Genomic DNA, 27,500 nt, shown 5'->3' with positions numbered 1-27,500 from the left:
AAATCACGACAGGGTGATTACTTTCTCTAGGCTATTACTTTATTCTCTACCATTGCAAACCCCTTATGTCCTGCTACTGCTTGGAGGTTCACTATGGCCAAAACTACAGAAGTATTCCATTTGTAGGTACAGTTTTCACAAAGAACATTCTGGTTATATGGTGCCAGCCATCTGGCCTCCATTTATTTGGGCATTCGGAAATGTGATTCACAAGTGCTTTCACTCCAGCATGTGAGTGATGCTGGGGGCAGCTTCCAGACCAAGAAGCAATGACAGACACATGAGTAATTGACCTTGAGAGGTGGGAAGAATTCTTGGGACCATCTCTCCAGGGTACTCTGAGACATTTGGTTACTTTGCCTAAGTTTATGTAGAAAGCCAGTGAAAAAAAGTAGTAATGGGTGAACTCCCCTCAGTTTGATTCAGAATCAGCTCTGCATTTATGACAGAGAACGTTCATAAGAAGACGCCTCTCCCATATCCACCATATGATATTGCTTTATCATAGGGCTGGGCAACTGATGGCCCTTCAGATGCTGTTGAACTGCCATTCTGACTTTTGGGCTTGCCAACTGGGACTGATGGGATTTGGAGTCCAAAAATATTTAGAGGGGCACCAGGTTCTCCATCCCTGCTTTACCGAATTCAACTACAATTCAGAATTCAGCTATTACTTTATTTTTTCATATAATCCCGGACAAAAATCTCAGCTCAGAGTTGTACAACAGGGAGTTGTTCCAGCTTGCCTGAATGTGCTCTAAGGAGCTACACTACAACTGGCAGACACTGTTGCAAGATTTCTCCTACTGAGTTGCAAGGCTAGGGGATCTAGGAGAGTGCCTGAGATAGGACCCATGATGTCCTTGAGACCTGACGTTTTCTGAAGGGACCTGATCATGAAAACAGCTCACAAACCAAGAGCTGCATGATACGAGCATACCTTTACTATGCTACCAACCTCTACCGCTACACTACTATGTAAGTTTACCCTGTCAGCACAAAGTTCAATTGATCACATATATTATTACCAACCTCTACTGTTGCTAAGCATTATTCAGGGATGCCTCATAATCATTATTGTCTGGGTATAAGTATAATTGTTTGAATGTGGGATCTCCCCTGACTCTGCGAGATATCAAACATACTTCCTTCCTTCATGACTTTATGGCAAGCTTGTTCTTGTCAAATAGTTATTCAGGTTGACCTTTCCAGACACTTTACATCTACCTTTTGGCCAAGGTCCAATTCTTTTCTTCATTGACACTTGTCAATCTCTGCATCTCCAAGCCCAAAAATCATGGGCCTAGATATGTTTTCCACAATTCCTGTCCCAGAACACTATGTGGACTGCCATGCTCTTGCCTCTGTACCACATCACTGGTAGCTGTGCAAAGACCTCAATCTGTCTTAAAGCCTATTGGAAGCAAGGGAACGGTAGAAACGGTGCAATGCTGCCAATTCTCTCAATGCTGTGAGAGAACCCCCAACTTGGCTAGCTTGTGCAACATAGACACTTTCCATTAAAAAGATGGCTATTTCCCACGAGTTGTTTTATGCTTCAGAATGTAAACTTATATATGATTGTACTGTACACTGGCTTTTAACTTACAGGTTTTACTGGGCCACATCAGAGCGATAAAAGAAGCACCAAGAGTTGGTTCAGATTTGAAGCAGAATTTTCTTTTAAAAATACACTTTTTAAATGAGAATGCTCAATGAATGGGATGTTAGCTCACAAACGCAAAAAGAAACAATGCAGAGAAACTTTGCATATCTCTTTGTCTGAGAAATACTGGGTCAGACCATTGGTCTCTAGAGCTCAGTACCGTCTTACTGGCAGTGGCTCGCCAGGATTTCAGAAATGTGAGGATTCAAGTCTGAGACCTTCTGGATGCAAAATATGTGCTCTGCCTCTGAGCTACATCCCTTTCCGCTATCTGTTCAATGGCCCAAGATGCTTCCTGATCAAAACATGAAGTTCTGCATATGGACTTCTGAAAACAGATCTTCTCTGGATTTAGGACGCAAATGTTGTCCATACATACTAGTTTTCTTCTAGACATGGTACATTTTGGATGTGCATTCTGATGCACTCCCTATCCATATTCTGGTGATACTAAAAGCACATACCAAGGTTCAACTTGGGGCTGGATTGAGGCATTGTTGTCTTCTAAAATCCATTAAGAATCTTCTCATCAAAGCTGTGGGTATAGTATTGGTTCTTATGAGCATCTAGAGAACCTTCACAGCTATATAAATGCATTTTTCACTAAGTAGATTAATATGTTATAAGTCCCTTGCTGCGATAAACAAATGGTTAGAACATTAAACTGGACTAATTTAATGATATTGTAAATATAACAGACTCTTACTCATGTTATAAAAGTTGGTATAGACTTTCAGCAAAACACTGTTCTTTTACTTGTTGAATCAAAGGATTTATAACTCTAGCTCTATGATCCTTGATCTAATTTTTGTGTCTTGGATGAAATTACCTTTCATAAAAGCCACCCAGAATGCCCATGATTCTGATCATCTATGGGTAACAGATAACTATTCTGTAACGTCTGTGATCTTGTCAAACAGGAGAATTGATTACAGTGCCATAAAAAAATAGTCAAGGTTCTCAACTCAACCGGGGCATGATCCTTGATTGTTGTGCATAGATATTTTAGAGAAACCAGTGGCTAAAAACAGATATATGACCATTCAAACTGAGACCTAAGTGTGCCTATCATATCCATGTTCAAAAATAGTATTGTTTGAAGCAGTCATTATTCTGGATCAGTTCAGTTGGTTTGATGACTACCAGCCTTGTAATGAAAACCTTTGCATCCATTGATAACTCTTGCATATCTGGTCTGTTGAACAGATAAATCTTAATCTCCTGGAACTTTGCTCATTCACTAAATTGCCTCATCCCTGGGCATCAGTTATTGCAGAGGAGTATTGAGAGATGCGGTAAGAGAAGCCAGTTTGGCTGTGATACAAGAGAGAGATGTCATTGGGGGGATCCTTGCAATCACATGGGAGGGCAAAGGCGTCTATCATGTTCAATCCTTGCGTTTTTCTGAGAAACACAGGCCATTGACTGTTGAATGTACCATCATCAGTAAACAAAATATCAAACACCCCATACCTTATCTGTATCATCATCCATGTCTGGGCTGGGACTCTCCCAAATGGTTTCAGTTGAGCAGTCGTTATTACAGTAAACATATACTTTGTCTACAATAATTTTTCAATGTCCAATGCCCAATATAGGGTGCATTTTTCTGGTGCCCAAGACACACTGGAAGTTTTGAGGGAAAACTGATCATCTTGCTAGCCAACATTTCCCAAGACCAAGTTTTCCAAAATTGCATTAAGGTTACCAGAAAGAATGAAAAAAAGAAGCTTGTTCTCAAAAGGCCAAGTACTAAGATTTTTGAAAAGCTCAACAGGACAATGTGTTTCAGAACTCTAGGTCCTTTCAGGAGCAAACTTAAGCTTTCAAATTTTGTGAAATGGCCAAGGTACCTTGCACAACTATTAGCTGTCTACCTGGAACCATGAGGTTTCATTCAGCTGTGTCACAGAATTTGACAGTTTAAGGTTTTTCCTCAGAGCCCAGTGTTCCCTTTGCTAGTTGGAACCCAGTGTTCTGAAATCCATTGAAGCTTCTGAATCCTTTCTGCTTCCTGTCCTCATTCCTGTTTTTTTGTGTTGAGGTTACCCCAAGTTCTGGGGACACTTAGGAAGACTGTTTGGGATAAGCTCAGAATTGTATGGCCTCCATCACAACCATGTGCTGTAATACATTATAAATAGGCCTACAAACATGGTGGGACAAATGTTGGGTTTTATACTCTGCACTGACTAGGAAATATGCACTCATACTGTTGGGAGTGTGGAAATGACATGTGTCATGGCATGGGCACAGATTTCTGTAATTCTGTGAGTAAATTCAAGCAACCATGCTGTAACTTAGTGGACATAAATCACATGTGAAGATAGCCAATTTGTCCATTCCCTTGTGTCCCTGCTAATGTACGCTAAAATCCTCATCACTAAAGGACTAGTTCTCACTGTGGTTTTAGGAACCCTGCTGTAAATTACTACTTGGTAATCATTGCCTGTGGGTCCAGAGTAGTGAACTAATTGTGCTTCCCATTGCTAAGAGCATATTACACCAGTGTTCTAGCATCTCCATTGGCTCCCAGTTGCCTTTGGGGCCCAATTCTAATTGCTTCTTATGACCTATAAAACAGGCTCTACTTAAATAAAATATCACTTCTGTCCCTAGGTCCCATCAACCATCTTAAAGATATCATGAGTTCACTAAGTTAGGACTACAAAAATACAAAGAAAGGCAACCCTCTCCACTGTGGTAAAGACTGTTCATCTTCTAAAAGCCATGTTAAAAAAATAGCTGTCTTTTGATGCCGAGAGATTTGACAGGTTTTTTTTAGTGATATATGTGTGTGTAAGATAATGTGGCTTACGAATTTAATAAATAGATATGTGAAATATAGCCACATAACAGCCTTATTACTAAAAATTACTAAAAGCTGCTGCCTAAATCACTGTTTTGATTTCTCTTCCTAGTATCTCTTTGGTAAATGTATAACTGCTGCTCCAAAAAACCCAAAACTACCCCTCCCCCCAAAAAAGAACAGCCACACACACAAACCAGGAAATGAAGACAGGGGAGACGCACATATGATACAGTAATTGAAGGTAAACGAGAAAGAAAGGGGGTCCAGTTTTATCAGACTGGCAGGTGAGTACCTCAGGCACAGGATTGGCTATAGGTATGGATTACCAACTAATGACAACTACTGAGATTCTGGGACCAGAGGATAACCTTCCATATTTCATATGCATGTCTGGAAGTCATATTGGAAGTAACAGATAATACCATCGTATGCATGTCTACTCAGAAGTCAATGAGACTTCCTTCTAGGTAAATGTTTTCAGGATTACAACCTTAAGGTCTCAGAGTTGCTGACTTTTCTATACTTTTATGTTTCATTTGATGTACTGCAACTACTAACTTTAATTAGTCAAAGATTATCTGTTTTGATATCTATAATTGTAGAGAATAATAATAATTAAAAAATCCACAATACCTGGAACATCAGTGAAGGTCTCTCCAAGGACTGACACATGAAAATTTAGTTCCATCTCTTTCATTTTCAGCAGCACTTTAAAGAAACTTTCAGGATCCTTATCATGTTCCCTGGAAGTAAAGCAAAGTGTACCTTGACTTTTGACTCTTTGTTTATAGAAAACATTGTATTTAGCAGAACAATGTTACACAACATCAGAACAACATTACATTACATTCTAGTTCTATTAAAGAATGTCAGACTTCAAGACGCTCCCTGCCTGCAATTTTTATCACTCTTACTTGGAAGCAAGCTTCTCTGAAATCAATGAGACACAGGGTTATATCTAATGTTATCCCAGTGGAAAAATGATAACAGTTGGCATTGTTCCACCAGCGGTTGCACAACTGTTATCAGAACTAGCACAAGCAACACCTAGTCTAATAAAGACATAATGAGTTGTGCAAAACTTTGAGAACATAAGAGAACATAAAATTTGGTGTATATAGGCATACTGTGTCTGGGGCTAGCATACAGCCATCAGGACTAGTAGCCATTTATAGCCCCATCCTCCACTAATTTGATCCAATCCCTTTTAAAGCCAGCCAAATTGGTGGCCATCACTATATCTTGTGGAAGTGAATTCCATAGTTTAACTAGGCGCTGTGAAAAGAAGTACTTCCTGTTATCTGTCCTGAATCTCACACCTATCAGCTTCATGGGATGATCCCGGGTTCTAGTATTATGAGAGAGGAAGAAAAATATCTCCCTATCCTTGTGCAATATATTGTAAAACAGCTTGCACAAAGGCTTATGCAATGTGTTGTGCAACACCTTGTACACTGGCTTGTGCATCAGCTTGCACAAGCCGAATCAAAGGATTGGATTTGACACTTGCACGAGGATAAAAATGGGATTTCTGCAAGCTGTAGAAGCTTTGTTCTACCTGAACAACAACACTGGGTACATCCCATACATTTTAAGTAACATGTTGTAGAGCTAGACTCTTCAGGATATTGCCGTTTTCTGAAAACATAGCTTAAAACTTTCTTTTTTTTCAAATTGTCTCACAGTATAATACAATGCCTACCCATGTCAGAAGAAAACTTTGGGGAGACATCAACAGATAATGATGATACTTGGGGATAAACAGGAACAAATATCTGAGTGGCAAGTTGAATGCACTGTACTAGGCCTTGTCCATTTAGTTAGTGGGGGGGGCATGCTTGACCTCACTTTTGCTATGACACTGCAGTCATGTAGAGCAGGTAGCAATGATAGCACTGCTCATTTGGCCTGCTGGAGGGCTCCAGGTATGGGAAATGGGTACATTGTGTATCTGGGATGTCTCAGGCAACACTGTGCTTACCTACCCATGTATTTCCAGAATAGGTGCAGAATCACTGGAAAGCAGTAAGTTCTGGGCCTTCTCAAGAAAGGCTTCTGAAGTCATGGTGCCTAGAATCAAACTGGAATGGAAGCCCACTCATATCTGAGTTGGGTCTTCAGACTACCCACTTTTAAATTGCTGAGGTGGTTTAGGGAGTAATACCAATTCTGACACGGAGCCTAGCGAAGCATTTTTCTGCTGTTAGTTGTATCTTGCAAAAACAAAATTACAGTATGGGATTCCTTTACTTATACCTGGCTAATAATTTGAACAATTTAATGCTTTTGTAAATTCTTCTGGGGTTCTTCCTCACCTCAAATATCTTTGAAACAGATGCAGCTTCCAATTAAAGAAGGTGGGTTTGGTTTTCCAGACCTTGCTTTGTACCATCGGGCCTATCTATTGGCTTGTAGTAAGTTTTGGTCTTTTCCAGTTCGCTTAGATTTACCACCCTGGTCAATTCATAGGCCCAGACAATGAGTTTTTGTCATTTTCTGATTTATGTGCTAAATATAATTTACCTACTATGGCTGAACGGCAATATTTGCAACTGCAACACTTGCTGGAATTAGGTTTGGTCCAGACGCTTTCATAGCTTCAGAGCCTCCATTATTGTTAGAAACACTTATAGCAGCTGAACAGACATGTCAACCCACAACCCATATACATAAGCATTTAGTAGTAGTAAATAAATATGATACCCATGGTTTAAGACAGGATTGGAACAGAGAACTGGAGTGTCCTATTTTGCCTAACCGATAGATTGTTGCCCTAGTGTCTGAATCTGAAGCGTCTATGGATATTAGGCTACGTCTTATTCAGCAAAAAATCTTGTTTTCAGGTTTATTGGACTCCACAATGCCTTTTCAATAAGGGTTTGTCTAACTTAAATAACTGTTGGAGATGTAATGCTTCTTTAATTCATACGTTTTGGCAATGCCCAGTAGTTGCCCTCTTTTGGGAGGAGGTTATAATAAGGATAAACTTTGTACTGAAACAATTTTTAATATGGAACGATGTGCATGTCCTCCTAAACTACCTACCAGCGTCTTGGAAGTTAACACGTTCAGTGCAAATGGATTTCCAGAGCCCTTATGACAGCTAAAAGACTTATAATATCACGTTGGAAGGACAAATACTTACCTCCCATAATGCAATGGATTGAGGATTTAACACTATCAACATTTGAGCAGATGTTACATAGGCGAGACTTGCAAGTGGATAATTACATGGATATAGGGTCTGCTTTTCTTGAAACCTATGCATAGCTCTCCCCTCTTTTTTTAATGATCAGTATACCTGATTGGGGAAATGATGATATTCCTATATATATAATGTTTTTATTATTATTATTATTCACCATTTTTTGTTCTGTTTTGTTAATATTCACAATAAAAAAGAGGGGGAAATTACAGCAAAGGTAGTAAGATATCAGCTCTAAGCATGTTCAACAATATCGTCTGTCTGCAATGGCAGCATATGGCTACAATCCTATTCTATTGGCTTGTTTCCAAGCAAGTATGGACAGGATTGGGTTGCACAGCAACTTAAGTCTGGCATAGCGATGTTTTGTGATTTGGTGGTGATAAAAGTTTTTGTACATTCCACCATGAAAATGTTAAAGCTGTTTTTTCTTTATTATAATAGGAAATTAAGATTGCTTCCGGTCACTCAGCATGTCTAATAGCCATAAGCCACACATACTGAATGTGATGGCCTCTACATTGATCCCTGCTAGCCTAAAATGGCAGACAGGGTACTGGAAAAGTCAGATTGCTTGGTATGGTCCAAAAGGAATATTGCTAACTGGTACCTTTTATCTTCAGCATTTCCCTATGACCCTTCAACCTTTTCTGGTTTAGCACTGTAGCACTAAATCAACTGTGTGTGAAAGTGCCATCTGGAAAAATACCTAAACACGTTGAAAATGAATATTATTTCCCACGATTTGGCTACTTAACATTAATAGCAGAATGAACTATTTTACCCATTTGAAGGTGTATATGCCTTGGGATCTAACTGCTCTGTTTTAAATCACTGCCCTTCACACAGAAGTGAACCAGATGTTCTTTGAGTATTTTTTATTTATGAACTCTACTGCCCTTATCCTGGAGTTATAGTAAAAAAAATTGACAGTTCAATGGTAGAAATGGTACATCTCTCTCCCCCCCTCCATGCCGCCTAGGCTAATTATGTAGGACGAATGTATGAATGTGCAGGTCTATCACATACATATCAGAAGTATTAATAATTATATCACTTGAGAAATATCACACTAAATGACATCTGTAACTCTGCAAGTGTTAATTTCTAATTCAGTCAATATTTTTGGTTATCTGATGTAAAACAAAGATCTAATTAAACATTACTTTCATGGGCTTTCAAAACTTCAGATACTGTAAAGTCTGAAGAATCAGATTTCTATAAAAAGATATATAGAATTGCTTTTAACAAGTTGTACATCTTCCAACATGTATGTCTCTCTGTGTGTGTTTCCAGTGCAATAGGAAGACCTTGTGATATATTCCACATCTGAACACCAGGAATGTTAATTAAGATTATTCAAAAAAACCCAAAGTGGACAATTACTGAGAATGCAACAACTTTTACATTGCCAAGGGACAGGACTAGAATACCCACATTATGTTTGTATCTATATTTAATTCCGAATGTGATGTTCTGGGAGCCAAATTCCAAGCCCACTTCAGGCATTGAGTACTGGCGAAGAAATGTATCTAAAAGCATGAGCTGAGAAGCAAGATACTTCCAGCACATAAGTCATTTTAGCTATCTACTCAAGTAGATAGCCCATAGCAAGCAACAACCTTAAAGCCAATGACCTGATTCATCTGACAGGACAACCCACCATGGGTGATCACCCATGGTGGGTTGCTGTGACATCTAAACTTGGAGAGGTTTCTTCAGGGTTATTTTTCACAAACAAGCCACCCTGTGGACCCATGCCTAGTTGCTGGGCTGTCCAGAGAGGCTTGTTGTGACATCTCAGGCAGGGCGACTACATTGTGGATTGCTGAGAGGAGGAGGATGGGCAAATTAACGAGATCACAAGGAGCAACAGGAGTGTTTGCTGCTCTTGCTCTCGAGCCATGCCCAACAACCATGATTGAAGTTGCTCTGCTGGGTGAGGCCGTCACAACAAGCTACCTGAAAACGAGCAACCCTTAACAATCCAGCAACAAAGATAATGGACAGTGTCCCGAATGCGTTTGTAACTTCTGCTTTTTAAAATCTGGACTTGCACAAGTATGCACATTTGAAAGTTTGTGGTTATGAAATATACATCCGCTTTAATGCTCTGCCATGAAATTTGCATATATTTACTGACACCCCCCTCACTGCTCTGCCTTGAAATCTGCACATCTTTACCTTGAAATCTGTGTATCTTTATCAATGCCATCATTGCTCTGTAACCTATGAGTCTATATGACGCCTAACAATGGGGACAAGTGGAAGGAAATGACAAACACGGGGGGGGGGGGGCGGTGGACAGCTGAAAGTGGCTAGCAGCTGCAAGAAAAGAGCGTTTTGGTCTGGTGTGACTAGTAGTACTTGAAACAGCCTTTTAAAAAAGGTGTTCACTAGCAAGGCAAGTGGACGATCTTGGTATGTTGGGCTAAATAGTAGGCAGGCAGTCCTTTGCACAAGACACCCCCTCATTGTTTTGATAAAAAAATGTTTGTGAACATGTTGCCGCATTCATAAGGGCTCAGAAAATTAATTTCATTTGGCGATCTGAGGGGGGGGGAGTGGACCAAACGCAGAAAGGGTGCTGACGTAGGCACTGAGGAAATAAGGAGTTCTGCTGCAAAGGTGTGTGGGATACATGCCAGGAGCCGGTGGGAGGACTGAGGGGAACTGAAGAGAGGAACAAGCCACATAAAGCTGCAGAGTGCCTGATCATCTGTTGAGTTAGTGACTGAACAGCCAGCCCATGGTGTCTTATTTTCAGGGTGACTTAGCATGATGTGTGAACTTGCCATAACCTGTTACTGGCCCTGTTAATGGGTTGTTGTTGTTAGGTTTCCCAAGATCATGTATTTGGAATGTTTGGGACACTCTGCAACAATAAGTATCATTATCATTAACTGAAAGAAGCACCTGACTCAGGACTTTATTCTGTATTTGGTAAGATCTTGAAGGTTGGCAAAGTAGAAATTATTTACAGAAAAAGGAAGTTTATAGACAAGTAAATGTGGTCACGTTTTGGATATTTTACAGAAGTCAGAAAGTATGGGGGGGGGCCGTGGGGAGCAGCTAATCTCTGTTGAAGTGCACAGAGTGAAGGAAGAGACCTGTGCCATCACAAAGACAAATTTATAATGGCCTAGATCTTGCTTCATAAAGGCATTTCATCAAGAGCGTGAAGTGGGGCTTAAACTACAACAAAGTAGACTTAAGATGGACATTGAAGAATTAGGGAAAGTTGCATAATCAAGTTCAGGAATGAGACAGGCAGGCCGCCTAGAGAGGCCACGTGGGATGTCTTTGCTTGGAGATTATCAAGAAAATGCTTTAAGGATAATCTGCTGGAAATACCTTAGCTACAGAGAACCCTGCCTTAAAACAGGTGACCCCACAAACAAATAATTCTGCTTGTTGAAAAATCAAGCTCACTCTTTACTCCATCACAATAAAATGTGAAGGAAATTTCAAAAATCCAAAAAGAAGTAATCAGAGCAGGATGAGAAGGCCACTAATGCCTCTACATGCCAAATACATATCTCCTATATATCTGTTTGCAATTTCAGACATAGTTTCAACATAGTTCAGAAATCAGTGGGAATGTCACCCTATTTATTGGCATGATAAAATACCGATTTTTTAGAAGCCAAACCTGTACAAAGTGAGTTATGCACAGAGTTGAGAAATATACAGCTCCATCCCAACCATATTTTCCCCATGCAAGCCCCATGCATTTCTGGGATTTACCCCTAAGTAAGTCCATGTAGGATTGCTACCTTTTAGTAATCGCAGGGAAGAACCATCCCCACCCTGTCATTTTTCAGCAAATGAAGTCTCTAAGGATACATTATGATACAAAATAATTTCATACATAACTGGCACGTGTGCAAATCTCTAAAGGTATTGTGTATGTTGAAAGGGTTATAAATAAGCTGAGCTAAAAGCAATATTAAAAAGGTCAATCTTAATCTTCTTAAAACATTTAACAAAGGAGCTTTCTAATATTTCACTGGTACAGAGAACTCAAAATGGGGAGAGAGGGGAGAAATGGAAAGGTTTAATACTGCTTTACAAATATGTAGTGCTGAACCAACCATCAATAAATAAAGGAGGAAAACCTCCCTTTCAGGTATTGTTCTACAGCTGATAAGGAAATGCTATTCATACATACCTACAGCTCATCACAATTGGTGTTGAAATGTCTGATATTTTCATTCATCACAGAGCTTGCGGATTTCTGACGGTCACAAAGGAATAAAATGTAGGAGAGAGACAGTCCTGCTTCTTCCACTTGAGTTAAATATCAAGTTTTCCTCATATAATTTATGAAAACATTGATGATCGTCTGAATGGAAATCACAATCATGTGCAGCATGTAGCTGCTATGGCCATGTTGTAAGTACCAAGAACGCACACCCAATAGTAGATATTTGATAGCTGATCTACACAGATAAAACATTTGCAATGCCCATGGTTGCTAGTCAATAAAAATCATTGTTAAACCATTACAGTACAGTATATGTTCACAAGGGTGTGTGCATGTGTGTATAAATTTCCTGCCTCTGCAATCCCTGCCTGTGAAAGACTAGGAAGTGAGATATTAGCGTGATCTCCTGAAACGCTAGTTTTCTACAAGCAGAGTTAAACAAACCATGGCCATGTATTGTAATCCCACATTAATTCTTCTATAACAGTCCCAGGTTCCATGTGATTCCCACCCCCTAAACATATTGAAGAGCTCTGAGGCAGCCATCATGAAGAAAGAGGTGATGTTTAATAGAAAAATAGTGGTGGCAAGCTATTAGCCATGATGACAAGCTATAGCCACGGCTACCAGTGATAATTGCTATATGCTGCCTTCAAGATTGAAGGCACCATGCTTCTGAATATCATTTGCTGGGAAACAACAGCAGGAAAGAGCTATTGCCCTCGTGTCCTGCTTGTTGGATCTACACTACTGCTTTATAACAGTTTATAACGATACTGACAACTGTTGGGGCTCATGACACATACCATATACTGTTTTCAAACCACGTTCAGAGTGTCATATCCAGCTTGGTGTAGATCTGGCCTCAGTGGAGTTGGGATGGCCGTTGTGGGAAACAGGATGCTAATTCATTCAGCACTGTGACACAAGTGTCAGACCATCTTACTTGATCACTAATGATCAAAGTGAAGCTACCATAGATTGGCTTTTTCCAGTTGGTGTGTATACTGCAGCACACGCCAAATTCCTAATGTCCTGAGCAATCATGAATATGGCTTAAGCCAGAAAATGCAAGTTATTACAGTGGGACGTATGAGAACACCTATGCCTTTTGGAGTAATTACATCCCAAAATGCAACTGAGGGCACAAATCCTATGGGATTGCCACCCAAACAACAGAAGCGCTGATGTTGGAGGCTTCAGGGAATCCAGCTACCTGCTGGAATATTGCCAGCAGGCGGCTTAACAAAAATATTTCTATGGCCTCTCCTCTTCTCTCCATTCTCCGCCCACTGGCATGCGCCCCTCCTTTTCAATCCATCATCATCACAAGGTTGGATCATGGACATCAGGATAGGAACCGCCACAGAACTTTCTAAAGCAGCTGGGAGGGATGGCAACAATCCAAACAGGAATTTCCACCTCTGAGGTCATAGCTCTGTCTGCACTGTTGAATCAATGGCCTCAGAGGGGGAAATTCCCAGTATCCTATGGCTCCTCAGACACTGTCTAGAGCCATAGGATTCCTCTTTTACTTGTTCTGGCTTCTCCATGTACACGTGTGTGTGTGTGTGTTTAAAAAAACAAATCATTGCATTAACATGTGCGTTAATCATTCTATAATGTCACACTGTGGAATAAAACCGACAAAGTAAAATCTAGTTGAAAGTGCCTTGGGCCTTCAAATATAATAAGACAGAGACGATCACCCGGACATATCCAAGAAGAAGAGCATTGTGAAAAATTGTATTGTGCAGGTGCTAATGACAGATAGTTAATCAAAGAAAAACTGCTGTTGATGTCCATGATCTGTGGCAAAGATCATCCTTGGCCACAGTAAAGTGAACATAAAAAGGCACAAGGGAAAGAATCGAGGGTTTTAGAGTTTCCAAGACATGTGAATGTTCAATTTGAGCATTTAAAAGAGAAAGGCCCCTATTACAACAGAACACTATTGGCAGCTGGGAGACATGGCAGCCTTCAAAGACTAATAACATGAACTTTTGAAATCAGGTAAATTTACTGTAGGAGAAGGCTAAGAAAAAGGGGGCAGAAAATCGGAGAAATTCCATACCCTTTAATTGTCCTACCTCAGTTGGGGCAGCCACATGGTTTTTAGTGTCCCATTGGAGGGGAAAGCCCACTGCCTCTAATATTCCCAATTGCAAAGAAACTCACTTGGTGATTAATTCTAGTTTTAATAATGCCTGGATATGGCTATGGTGATGTCCCAAACTGTAATCATTGATCATATAAGGGTGCAATCCCAAGCATGTTTGGACAAAAAAAAAAGTCCAACAACTCCAAACAGCTGTAGGACTTTTTCTGTTCTAAACATGTATAGGATTGCATGCTAAAGCTCTGTTACAAAATATTGTGCAAATATTTATTTATTTTTAAAAAAGAAATACATGTTATAAATTTGGGTTCTGGAATGGGGAGAGTTTAGTCATTTTCACCCAGAATAGAGGAGTGGTTGGTGGTGCCTTTCTTAAATCAAATTATTTCAATATTTTTATTGTGTACATAAAAGATGAGAAAGGTGTCAAATTCTAATACCAACTTTCTGGTAAGAATGTTCATGTGAACGGCATGAGAGAAGCCTTTATTTGCCAAGAAAATCTATTAGAAAAGAAAAAGGCGGTAAAGTGTGTGTGCGGTAATGGTAGTATCCAAAAACCACCCAAACACTAAGTTAACACAATTATTAAGCCCTATTTATACAATTCTGCACCACGTATTTTCAACTAACATTTTCATCTGAAAAGATGACTATGCGATTATATTAGATACAATTTTCTTTTCTAAGTTGGTCCATTCATAAGATTTTCTCCTCTTCATCACTACCAAAAATTATTATGGTACTGTGAGTTTTATTTATGTCTTCATTTATGACTTGCCTATGCCAGCCGATAACAATGTTCTCTGGGAGGCTCACAATATTTTTTTAAAAAACAACAACAACAACAACCTGTCAAACTACAGAATAGAACATAAAACCATAAAATCAGAAGCAACATAAAATATGACAGCAAAAAGTAACTTACAGCACCCGAAAACATAATACACACATTTAAAACTGAGAGGCCTAGACTACATGAATTATTTAAAAGGTCTGGGGGCCCCGGGACAGAAAGGTTTTCATCTAAAAGACTGCAGGGATGGCACCAGGCAAACCTCTGTGGGACGTCTATGACTGGGGTGCCACTACAAAAAAGGCCTTCTCCCGAGTAGTCACTCGCATCTCTTCATTCAGCGGGGTCACTTAGACTGGGGCCACTGAAGAAAGTCTTAAGATAGGGTGGGCAATGTTTGTCTCTACTGATGTAGTTCAACACCAACTCTTATCAGTCCTCACTATTGAGCTAGGGCTGATATGAGCTGCAATTCAACAACGTCTGGAGGGCAACACTTTACCCACCTGTCTTAAAACTTGAGTAGGTACATGTGGGAAAAGGTAGTCTTTTGGGTAACCTGGTCCCAAACCATTAAAGTTTTAAAGGTTTAAACCAACACTTTAAATTGGATTGAGAAATAATCAGGTGAGCCAGTGCACTTGACAAAGCACAGGCATCATGTGGTCAAGCTGTGGTCTAGTTCTGGTTAATAATCTACCAGCCGCACTTTGGACCAACTGCAGTTTCCAAACCATTTTTAAAGGCAGATCAACACATTGGAAGAGTCCAAAAAGGAGCTTACATGGTCACAATTACTTCATTGTGACCATGCCATCTCCACCCAGGTACGATCGCAGCTAGCATTATCAGCTGAAGCTGATAAAATGTGCTTTGAGCCATAGAGGCCACTTGAGTCTCTAATGAGAGTGCAGGATCAACAAGAAGCCCTGGATTGTGAACCTAACCTCTTAGGAGAAGTGTGACCACATCTAGAAGAGGATCAACACCAATCACCTGAGTGGATGAACAACCAACAAACTAATCGTAATTCTATCTTGTCTGGATTGAGCTTCAGGGGTGCGGTGTTTTTTGTTTTGTTTTTTGTCCCTCATCTAGCCCATCCCTGTGTCCAGGCACTGGTTTAGGACAGCCACACCTTCACCTGCATCTCATAAAAATGAGGGGGAAAGGTGGCTATCGTCTGCATGCTGGTGATACCTCAGACCAAATTTCCAAATCAACTGAGTTCTCCACAGTTTACATCCACCTTCCCCAACCTAGTGCCCTCCAGATAGGTTGGACTACAACTCCGATGGGGACTACAGTACTCATGGGAGTTGTAGTCCAATACCTCTGAAGGGTACCAGATTTGGGAAGGCCAGTTTACATCAATAGGAATTGATTAAGAGAACGTCTTCGTGTTCTGCTCCATTCAGTAAAAAAAAACAAAAAAAACCCAAACCCCCAAACCCCAGCTTTTTAGGAAAAATCTCCCCATGAATATACCTGAGTTTAGTAATGTTTGCATCTTAAAAATCTAGAATGAAAATGACACCCAGATTCTCTGCTGTGAGCACACATGGGCCGTTATGCACGATTGCACAGTCCACCATTGTGGCACAGGCTGGCATGTGCATGCGGCATTCCAAATATTCAACATCTAGCTACAGCTTATTGTGTTGTGCAAATCTGGACAGTGATGGTTGTGTGAGGGTTAAGCAACCCTTGCATAATCTATGGCCTGTTCTAGGGTTATGCAAGGGTTGTTTAACCATAACCATGCAAGGGTTATGCAAGGGTTGTTAAACCCTGCCACCCGGGTTTGCACCACATGACATGTGCAGCCAGGTGGTGAAAATTCAAATCCCATCCCACACTGTGGCTTATGACTGAGTGAAACAGGTCAATAAATACAACTGAAGAAAAAGGAGTAGCGTCAAAACCATTTTAGATGCATTTAGGAGTATGATGGGGGTTTTTAACCTTGCATTCCCATTAGGTTCATACATTTGGTTTTAAAAATACTTTCTCCTTTGGTGGAAATCTGAGAACAGGGTACTGGCAAACAGCTTAAATTTAAAAAGTAATAATAAAAAGAGGGGTGTATCTAGCAGAAAGCACTTCCACTCGTGTGAAGTGAAGCATACAATTTTCACTGATCTCCCTAAGCAACTGCAGCCACCTACACACATATCTCATCCTGTTCCAGACAACCCAGTGAAGCCCCTCAAGGAAAGGAAGATAAAATAATAAGGCTAAAACAGAATTAAAAGCTAAATAAGATTTTAAAGGCCTTGGGAAAGAAAGAATTATTTGCTGGCCACTGAAAGAATAATAACATAGGTGCCAGGCAAGCTTTTTTGGGAAAGGGCATTCCACAATGGGGAGCCATCACCAAAAAGATCCTTTCACTATCACCACCCAGGACATCTCATATAATAGGGTCATCCAGAGAAGGGCCCCTGAGGAAGATCTCAAAGTCTGGATAGACACATATGGGAAGAGGTGATCCTGCAGGTATCCTGGTCCAAAGCTATAAAAAGCCTTCAAGTCAAGATCAGCACTTTGAATTGGGCCTCAAAACAGTCTGGAAGTCAGTGATGATGATGAAACACTGGTGTGATGATGTGCTGGCATAGTGTTTGTCTTGCACATACCTTTCTCTTTGAGTCAACAGAAACAATGACTGCAGTGAACAGTATTTGGGGTGGGATGAATTTGCTTAGTGCTCAAGATGTAATCAAAAAATTATATGTGAACTCAGATGGCATAAAGAATGAGGTGGAAGCAACAAAGAAATGGAGATGAAAGGGAAAGAGAATGAGAACAATACGTGTGTGTGTGTGTGTGTATAGATATTGATACAGATATTCAGATGATATCTATAGACTACTTGCCAAGACCACAGAGAAGAGCAAAGACATACTTCCTGAGGTTCAAGGCAAGTCAACCAGAGTTCCCAGCAAACCCCACATCATAGGAAGTTTGAGAAAAATAAACCTGAGTGTCTCCAAAACAATCTGACCTGTCAGCAGCATGATGTCAGACTTGGCTTCAACAACAAATTGAGCATGCTCAGATTCAAGATTGGCCCACATTGTTTAGACCCACAGGAAGCAACCCACAGTTGATGAAAGGGAGAGAGGAAATGCCTGCTCAAGCAGGAGGTATCACGAACACTGAGGTACCTGCAGAAGAACAGGAGGATTTCCAGGACTCTGGGCTGTTTCTCCTTACTCACTAGGAAAACTTTGTAATGTCTAGTCATGAAGATGTGCTGGGCTGGTTCCTTGAGGTAGGTAGATATATTGAAGTTTATGACACACCAGCAGCTCGGGCACATTTTCTTTTGAGAGTAGATAGTCTTGCAAGAAATGCACGGAACCTGCCATTCCAAGCAAAAGGCTGAGGAACTTTCCATCCAGCAATCTATTGATGAGAGTGAATGCATGATGGCTAACATATGCATGCAACATTTCATGGGTCTCTACTTGCATCTACTGCTATTTCAGATGTAAGTCTAAGATATAATAATTTAGAGGTAAATATAAAAGGCATGGTTATATTGACCAAAGCACATACACATCTATACGGTCAATTTGTAATGTCTCAAACAGATTTATTTATTGTATTTATTATTACATTTAGATTCCGCCTTTTCTCCTCTAAGGAACCGAAGGTGGCATACAAATCCTCTTCCTCTCCATTTTATCCTAACAACAATAACCCCGAGAGACAGGATGGGCTGAGATTCTGTGACTGGCACAAATTCACCCAGTGAGCTTCCATGGCCGAGTGGGGACTAGAACCCGGATCTCCCATCTTCCAGTCCAACACCCTAACCACTACACCACACTGGCTCTCACATTTCTATACTGCCCAATAGCTGAAGCTCTCTGGGTGGTTCACATGAATGTCACTGTATTCATACTTAGATCACAATCCTTGCCCCAACAGAGGGGGTTCTCTGTGGGGTTTTGATTTGAGTCCCGTTGGGCATGAATGGGCACACAAGCAGGGAGCCAGTCCAGTTCAGGCAACGATAGGTTCATAACCCAGCTCCTATATTCCCATCTAGCTCAGTCAAGTTATCCAACCTCTGAATCCTAAGCATCACTCTGAGGGGATCAGCCTAGGAGCTAAGTACAACTGACACAACACAGGAGAAATCAGTTTGTAACAGACCATTCCAGTCATATCTAGCAGCCACATTCTGAACCAGGTGTGGGAAACTCTGGGAGCTCCAGGGGACAGCTTCAACCCCCACCCCCGGAAACCACCCACCCAGAGGCCACACCACCACCGCCATGTCCCCACTGGGTTTCCATGGTTGCAGCAGTAAAACATTTCACTGCCACTGAATTTTGGTGGCAAACTGCGCTGGCAGCCTAAAAAGGTCAAATTTTACTTTAAACAAAGCTTTAAAGTTAAATTTGATCTTTTTAGGCCACCATCACAGTTTGTTGCCAAAATTCAGCATCAGGCTGCTGTTTTGCCACTGGCATTGGGGGGGTGGGGGAGATTGCCTTTCAGGCCACATTGTTAGTTTAGGATAGCAGCAATTTCTCTACCATCTTCACTTCAAAGGCAGGCCCATGCATATAGCATATTGCAGTACTCTAACTTAAGAGATAAGCATTAATGGTCTAATAAGGCTTTCAGAGGGGAGCAACAGAGATGGATTTACTCACAAGGCTGTACACTAGAACAGCTAGGGAACCCAAAGGCACCATGGGTAAATGTTTCTAACTTCTAACATTGGACACATCATAATTGAAGCTGAGCCCAGGGAGAAGATTGAAGGCCTTACTCTGGAAGGTCTGAAGTGAATGGCTGTCGCTGCTAGGTTACCACACAGAACACGATGCTGCTTCAAGGCACACTCTTCAAAGAAAACCATGTGCTCTGAGCACACTACAGACAGGCAATCACCTCTAGCCTTCTAAAACAGTAGGTAAGAGGACCACTAAAAAAGGTAAGTGGGCAGAGTCCCTTGAACACCCACCCCTCCAATGAAGGCCTGTCACGATATTTTGACATCTGAGGCAAAAAAAAAAAAAAAAAAAAAACCACTCCCTGATGCAGTCATAATAAATTAAATAATAGCTGCAGCCTCATGTACATGGCCCTTACATGACATCGAAAAATCAGCTGCCTGAGACAGCTGCTTCACTTTGCCTTATGGCAGGGCCAATCCTATGCATTCTATCCACTTGAAACCAGAAACTCTGTTTGCATAGGTGAAGAAGATGGACATGCTTGTCCTAGCCTTCTTCCTTCTTCCCAAATCTGGCTGGGGATGGAAGCTTCAGAAGCACATCCCCTGAACCCTGGAGCTTGTGGACAGGGAAGGAGAGACGTTGCTCTCCCCCATATGATTTCCATCAGTGATAGGTAGGCAGGTTTCATCTTCCACAAAATCTTTCCATGTGGATGTGCAACAGTTTCTACGGTTACAAGAATAGGGTGTTTCTGTCCCCCCTCCCATATTTTTCTGCAACGGTAGAGGGTTTCTTCTATCAGTAGAAACAATCTCTTGCCCTGCCTTTCCACCACCCTATGGTTTGGTGATGTTTGTTTGGCTGGACAGATATAGATAAATAGACAGATAGACAGACAGACAGGATAGATAGATGCAATATACAATTGGCAGACATCTCCTAGGTGCATTGCATCTTGATACTTAAAAGACTGAAGCAAACACACATTCAAAATTCCCCTTAGACGTTTCTCATGGCTTCTGATTTTGCATTACCACCTCAGATCCAAATGATAGGCACAAAAATTAGACAGTCGAAATTTGGCACTTTATTTTATTTTTCTTACACACAGATTCAGCTATGGGAATCTCATGTCATCAACATAGGACTACACAAGTCAGATGGATCAGATTTCCTAGGCTTGGTCTTCTTCCTCCTAGACCTCCTTTTCCTCCTCCTCCTCCTCTTGGAGGCCCTCTTTTTCTTGAGAGCAGATGTAGCCTTTCTGCGCCTCCTCCCCCTTTTCCTCTTCCTTCTCCTCAGCATTGTCAGCATCATCTTGCGGATTGCGTAGGAGCCTGTAAGTCCATGTCCGGTCAACTTACTCAACACACCCTTCGTAACCTTCAAGACCCTCTTGAAGTAACTCTTCCGCTTCTGGAAGTCAGAGCCTATAGCCACAACACTCTTCTTAAGAGCTTGCAGGGAAATACCGGTGCATTTCTCAATGGAAGCCACCATCCAGAAAATAAGCTTGGAGACGCCACGCTTTGGCAAAATGGATTTCCTGGGGAAAGAAGGTTTGTAGGCCTCTTGGTCTTTTGACCTAGACTTAGATGTGGGCTTTAGATGCAGGTCAGAACAAGATGGCACTGAGGTTTCACTCACAGTGCCCATTTCTCTTCAAGCTTGGCTTGGGTTACTACTTCCTCACCATGTCCCAAATTCCAGAAACTTGCTGAGCTTGGCATCTGTTCTTCTCTTAGTTGATGAAACTTCCTGAGCTTGAGGGCCTTCTAGTCTGATGGTTCTTCTGGAAGTCCCTAGGTGGCCTGCCTCACACAGCAAGAAAGTGTTGGATGGGATTCCTGTGCAAGGCAGCTATGATTAGACCAGCCCACTTTGCCAAAGGTTATGAGGTTAGATGAGGAGGAGCTTGAACTAAATAGTTGTCATGAGAACAGCTTGGTGGATTGTGGGATCACAAGAACTCTGCGATGCCTCTGTGTCTCTGTTGCATACTTGTGTCCTTGTTTGATGGCCTAGTCATGGCATAAAGGACAGACATTAAAGACTCACCACAGGAGTTTGACCAACACACACAATCCTTCCGTTCAATACCTGTGACTCATACCACTATATAACTCTATGGCAGCCTTCCCCCAGCCTGGCGCCCTAAAGGTTCAGTGGACTACAATTTCCACAATCCACAGCCAACAGTGGTCCTCCAACTTGTAGTACAACATGCCTTGTGAACACCAGGTTGGGGGAGACTGCTCTATAATTTATCCACATTTAGAATGAAGGTTGCACTTTTAAAAGGTGGTGATAGAAAGTACAAAACAATGACTTCATAAATACAAAAAAAAAAAAAAAGTGCAGGCTTTTGCGATCTGACTTGAAGTTATGACAGGATGTCTGCTTTTGTTTTCTCCTCTTCTCCTCCTCCCACCCCCCAACCTGATTTTTGTACTATCTTGCCTGATGAAGGCACATTTGGGGATGATCTTTGACTTACCCTAACAAAGGTATGACACTCTATGGATTTTGGATGTTTTTCATATGTCTTAGGAGCTGCATTCTTACACGGGAGAGAATCCTGCCTTTCGTATCTTTCATTCTGGGGCAACCAGTTCCGGCTTTTAATAGAGATTGAGAGAGGCATATCTGAATACCTAAGACCCTTGGTCTTAAGAAAACATATGATAGGGAAAGACCTAAAATTTTTGAGAAGACAATGGTGAAATATAAAGAATGAGAATATAATTCTTTTTGAGCCTCTTAAATTTTCCTGTGTCAGAATAGAAAATGCTGAAAAAACAGTAAATAAAAGGAGAGCTTCACTAAGTCATTTGCGACTTATAAAAGTTAAAACGCCTGCTCAGTGATCTTAATAAAACTTGTGGCAAATGTATCTAATGTTTCCAGAAACCAAAAGCCCCATTCCAAAGAACAAAAAGAAAATATGTTTTAAAAAAATGTATTGTGCTGCTAAACCTGCTAGATAGCTTTCTGTAAACAAGATATTTACCATCACCAACATGAATTTAGTTCTTCAAAATTTCAGTTTCTGAAGGTCAGATAACTATGTAACTGCTTAATAGAGAGAATCAAAGTGGTACCTCTGAATATCTCCAAGCTCTGATGGGCTTACATTCTGCTCCTTAGGTGAGGTATTAGCAAAGCTTATTTATTTTCATTTCCAAGGCTTTTATTTGCCCATTCCCTTGTGGTAAAGCTGATTTCCATGATGATTCCCTTCTTAATTTTAATACCCCTTTTACTCATCATATAGACATAAGAATTTCCCCTAAAATAATGAAACCCTTCCAAAGGAAATGAAGACAACCAAGAGGAAAGGGCGGGGGGAGTCAGCAAAAGCTTACTTTTCAATTAATTGATCCTGTGTCATATGCACACATGAAATATTTTTTATATGCAGGGAAAATAAGGTTAATTAACATAAAAACCCTTCACTCGCCGAGGTGTTGAATTTTGTATTTTATCCATGCTGCTGCAAGCGCCTTGATTTCCCAGTAATGACCTAGTTCTCCTAATGAGTAACATTAACCCCTGGCTGTAGCTGTCCAGGACTTAATTGTCAACTGGAGCTGAAATAGGAGAGTTTGCCGATCAGCAGGTATGTGGTATATTAACTCATGTCATTTCAGACCCTAATAAATAAATCTGTTGCTAAGGCAACAGGAACATCAGCTGTATCACTTTTTTGCGCTTTATAAAAGAAAATGCCTTTCACACCAAGCTTTTAAAAAGGAAATTAACTATATGTATCCATAATTAGAAGAAACATCATTTCTCATCTTAGGAACATATCTACATTAATGAGAAAAGACACTGAAAAAGAAAAAAACCCTGCTTTCTACTATGATCAGGATAACTGAAATGATTCCCCCCTCAAGTGAGGGAATGCAATTTGAAGACACACACATTCGAATGGGAGAAGATCACAAAACAGAGCGCAGATCACTTAGAATGTACTACATCCCAGTCAGCTAGCCCTATTTGCCTCAGTGGGGCTTACTTTCCAAGTAAACATGTACAGGGTTAGACTGTTTGTGTTTCTGAGATATACAATGGCATTTTTGCGTAAATAACTGATGCTAAATCAGCACAACACTGGCAGGGCAAGAAGGTACATATAAAACGGGAGCAATGTAAGAATAATGTCTCACACAAATCTGAATTAGATCAGAATTATTCCTCTGTCGGCAAGGTTACTAATGGAACTGAAAGATTAAAAACAGAACAAAACTACTTCCTCTACAAACAAAACATTTGAGCCTTGGGCCCATTTATACCGGTTTGGTTGTCTGTCTCCCTGCTTGCTCAGATGTTGGGGTCTGGGACACCGTAAAGAGAGAGTGAAAATAGCCCTCAAATTTCCTTACCCTCTTTGTACTTATTCATACTTAGGGAAGAGCAACAGAAAGAGACTGATTATTGGAAAACAGAGAAGGCACATGGGTGATGGCGACTGTTTACGGATACAATCCTGTGCTTGTTTGGACCGAAAAAAGCCCTACAACTCCTGGCATTCCCCATCCTGGCTGGCTGGGGGATGCTGGAAGTTGTAGGACTGTGGAAGATTGTGCCCTAAATGGACAAAAGTGAATGATTTAAAAAGAAGGCTGAACTTTGGGGAAAATAATCTTCCATTTTCTTTTTACATTAGTAGCCATTTCTTATGCACATCTATAGAGTGGAATGATGGAGGATTGCAAGACGGGCTTCTGGAGACAGTGGGGGTGTGACAGAGGGCTGCAAATGTAACTCATAATAGGAAGATTTAGCCCAGAAGGAATAATGGAAAGAACATAAGGGTGACTTAGCTGGTCCTTGTACCTTCAAAAATAGTTAGAAACCAGAGTTGGATATTCTCTCAAAGCAGCCAGGGAGAACTTATAGTAGAAAGAAGAAGAAAAATCACACCACAGTTTCATTTATATAGATAACCAAACAAACCATGTCAGAAAACCTTATCACTTGGTAAGTTGATCATCTCTGTTGGGCCTCTGCCGCTGCCACACCTCCTCAATTGCTACTTGGCAACTGCACTGATTGCCTCCAGTATAATCCTGATGTCATCAGACTTTGAAGTGGAGTATTCAAGATTTAGTTTGGATCTTCAAGGATAGCAATACATTTGGGAAGACAGTAATGCACCAAACTAAGACCCAACTCATATACACAGACATAGTACTTGTCTTTTCTGGACCATACCACTTCAGATTGTTTGAATGCTCCCCAACGTAACTTACTGCATGTGAAAAGGAGTCATGCCAGGGAGAAGGCCAAGTATTTCTCTGTAGCAGTCTAGATTTTAATGGTCAGACACTGACCTGGTTTGCACATAACGACAGTCCATGGGTTAAACAATCCATGGGCCATCTTTCTCAAGCATGAGAGAGTGATCCACTGCCTGCAGCACCTCTGCCACTTCCACTTTTACTCAGCAACCCACAAGTGGCTCCTTCGTACGTTGCTGGATGTGTGAACCCATGCCACTGGGGCTAAACAACCCAGCGGTTAATCCATGGGTTGTTGAAGAATCCGCTTGTGAGTTGCTGAGTAAAAGTGGAAGTAGCTTTTACTCTCCCACTCATTCCCGAGATCCCATTGGCTGTTTAACACATGAGCTGTTGTTATGTGCAAATTGGCCCAGCGTATGACACAGGAAAACTTCCAAACATATGATTTCCCCACCATCTGTCTGAAGTGGCTCCTTCCAGAAAGGAGGTGGTGAAGGTCTGATGTAGTAAAGTTACCATTAGGTAATTTTGCAACAGCAATTTTGCAGGTTGACTATTCTGTTAAAATGGTTTATTGTAGCATCTATGATGCCAATGAAAATAGAGCCCCAGATCTCACAACATGAGGTTTTGTTCAATCGAAACATATATTTAATTATATTTCACATAAAATGGAAATGGTAGAATCACCTTATAGTGTATTTCTATGGCACAGAGTAATGTAAGATCAAACCACAAGGTTATATAATCATTAAGGTTTTATGTTAGGAACTCCCAGCTCCCTGTTTGCCAAGATAATGGAGAATGCAGGGCCAGGCACTAAAGGGGACAATAAATGGGCAGGACTGAGGGCTGTTGCTTGCTTACTCTTCTGAGCTTGTTTCTGATTTTTAGGTTTCCCTGAGTAAAAATGAACATCATTTAAAAAAAAGAAAGATCTTGGACAGCATTTAGAGAGAAGAATAGTTAAGCACCCACCTCCATCTGCTGATTTTGTCTTTCAAACGTCTCCACAAGTTCCCTCAGTGCTGCTATCAGAAAAATATGGGGCTAGGGAGCCTGTTTTTCCCTCGTAATGTCTCGTTTGGCTTTTTAAGTAAAACATGAAAGGAGAATTAGAAGACTGAAAATGCAGTATATAATTCGGTTGCGGACACAAGAGTCCTTTTCACACGTCATGCAAAGATGCACTTCGTGCTGCTGAGCCGTGGATTTAAAGAAAACTTGCCCAAAGTTCCAATGACCAATTGCTCACACAGCGGGCTATCAGTTCATCAGACCAGATAGTAATAACTAAAGGAGTGAAGATATCAACTCTGATTTATCATGTACACTTATACCTGAGGGGTGTCTTCTCTTGTATGTTGGCAAACCATGTCACGCTAATTAAGCATAAATGTAATTCTTTTGAACAGGATGATGGAGGAAGGAGTTTGGTTGATGGCTGTGTCCTTTATTTGCAAGTTGCATCCTGGAGATGCTCAAACATTATATGCTGAAAGGACAGCAAAAGGTCAAACACTGGTTCAAAGTATCTTGTATAATAAATTCCTTTATTATCTCACCTTGAAAGGCCCTGTTTGTCTTTGCTTGCTTTATATATTTATTTATTTAATATCCCACCTTTCGGCCACAAAATGGAGCTCATAAAATACAGATTAAAACAAAAGTTTATTTAAAACTTAACGTAAAACCAAATAAATTTAAACTACAACAATACAACTAAGGTGACTGTATGGAAAGGAGGACAGGGCTCCTGTATCTTTAAGAGTTGCATAGAAAAGGGAGTTTCAGCAGGTGTCATTTGTATGCATGCACCTGGTGAAATCCCCGATTCATCACAATAGTTAAAGCTGTGCGAGCCCTGCCCTCTTTTGTGTCTGGTCACTCTAGTATAGTTCCTGCAGCTTTAACTGTTGTGATGAAGAGGGAATTTCACCAGGTGCTGCATGCATATAAATGACACCTCCTGAAATTCCCTTTTCTATGCAACTGGTAAAGATACAGGCGCCCTGTCCTCCTTTTCATATAGTCACCCTAAATAAAACAAATATACAGCACCCAACCAATTAAAAATTCCTTCAGCAACATACCATCTTATATACCATAGGCCTGCCTGAATAAAAATGTATTTTCCTGTTGCCAAATGGATAACAGTGTGGCGGCCAACCTAATTTTTGTGAACCACCCAGAGAGCTTCGGCTATTGGGTGGTATACAAATGTAATAAATAAATAAATAAATAAATAACCTCCTTCAGCAGGAAGCTCTGGAGCATGGGTGTTCCAGAGGTGGCTTTCCATTGGCTCTTGGTTATAAATGTCCAGTTGGCCATATTCCCATTTCCTCATTAAATATGATTTTGGCGTATACACTTTCCAGTAAAAGAAGACAATGTTCTGTTCTGTTTTTTCTTCACAGTGGTTCATCATAATGCTATTTCTCCACCTTCGCTCAACCCTCAGCTTAGCTTGTAAAGAGATTGTTTCTTGACAATTTGGACTTTGGTAGTGAAGACATGGGCTAAATCTCCAAATTAACTTTGGGCTCCTGTGTCATCTCAAGCAAGCAACTAATTTTTAAACCACACCCCAGCTTAAAAACTAAATAAGGAATAACAGAGACCTATTAACAGGAATGCTGAGAAGACTAATAATAATAAACATTTTTAAAAAGAGAATAACAGTATTAAATATATTACCAAAAGCAGCTGCTGCAACAACAATGGTTATAGTATGGCGCTA

At 40.7% G+C, this 27,500-nt stretch overlaps 2 protein-coding genes across 2 annotated transcripts in view; both read right to left on the bottom strand.

The window, feature by feature from the left end:
• GTDC1 (glycosyltransferase like domain containing 1) overlaps window positions 1–27,500 on the bottom strand; it is a 240,768-nt gene that overhangs the window by 26,177 nt on the left and 187,091 nt on the right. Inside the window, exon 8 of the mRNA XM_063116581.1 lies at window positions 5,112–5,221. Coding sequence (XP_062972651.1) covers window positions 5,112–5,221 — 110 coding nt within the window. The remainder of the gene's footprint in view (window positions 1–5,111; window positions 5,222–27,500) is intronic.
• LOC134392334 (protamine-like protein) lies at window positions 20,550–21,673 on the bottom strand. Its single transcript, XM_063116584.1, has one exon. The coding sequence runs from the start codon at window positions 21,162–21,164 to the stop codon at window positions 20,637–20,639; it is 528 nt and encodes a 175-aa protein (XP_062972654.1). The 5' UTR covers window positions 21,165–21,673; the 3' UTR covers window positions 20,550–20,636.

This window comes from Elgaria multicarinata, chromosome 2 (genome assembly GCF_023053635.1).
Source record: "Elgaria multicarinata webbii isolate HBS135686 ecotype San Diego chromosome 2, rElgMul1.1.pri, whole genome shotgun sequence".
Classification (NCBI taxonomy): Eukaryota; Metazoa; Chordata; class Lepidosauria; order Squamata; family Anguidae; genus Elgaria; species Elgaria multicarinata.
This window is presented reverse-complemented; position numbering and strand designations above follow the sequence as displayed.

Excerpts from the sequence above, each read along its gene's own strand:
- LOC134392334 (XM_063116584.1), bottom strand. The coding sequence starts at position 21,164 with ATGGGCACTGTGAGTGAAACCTCAGTGCCATCTTGTTCTGACCTGCAT.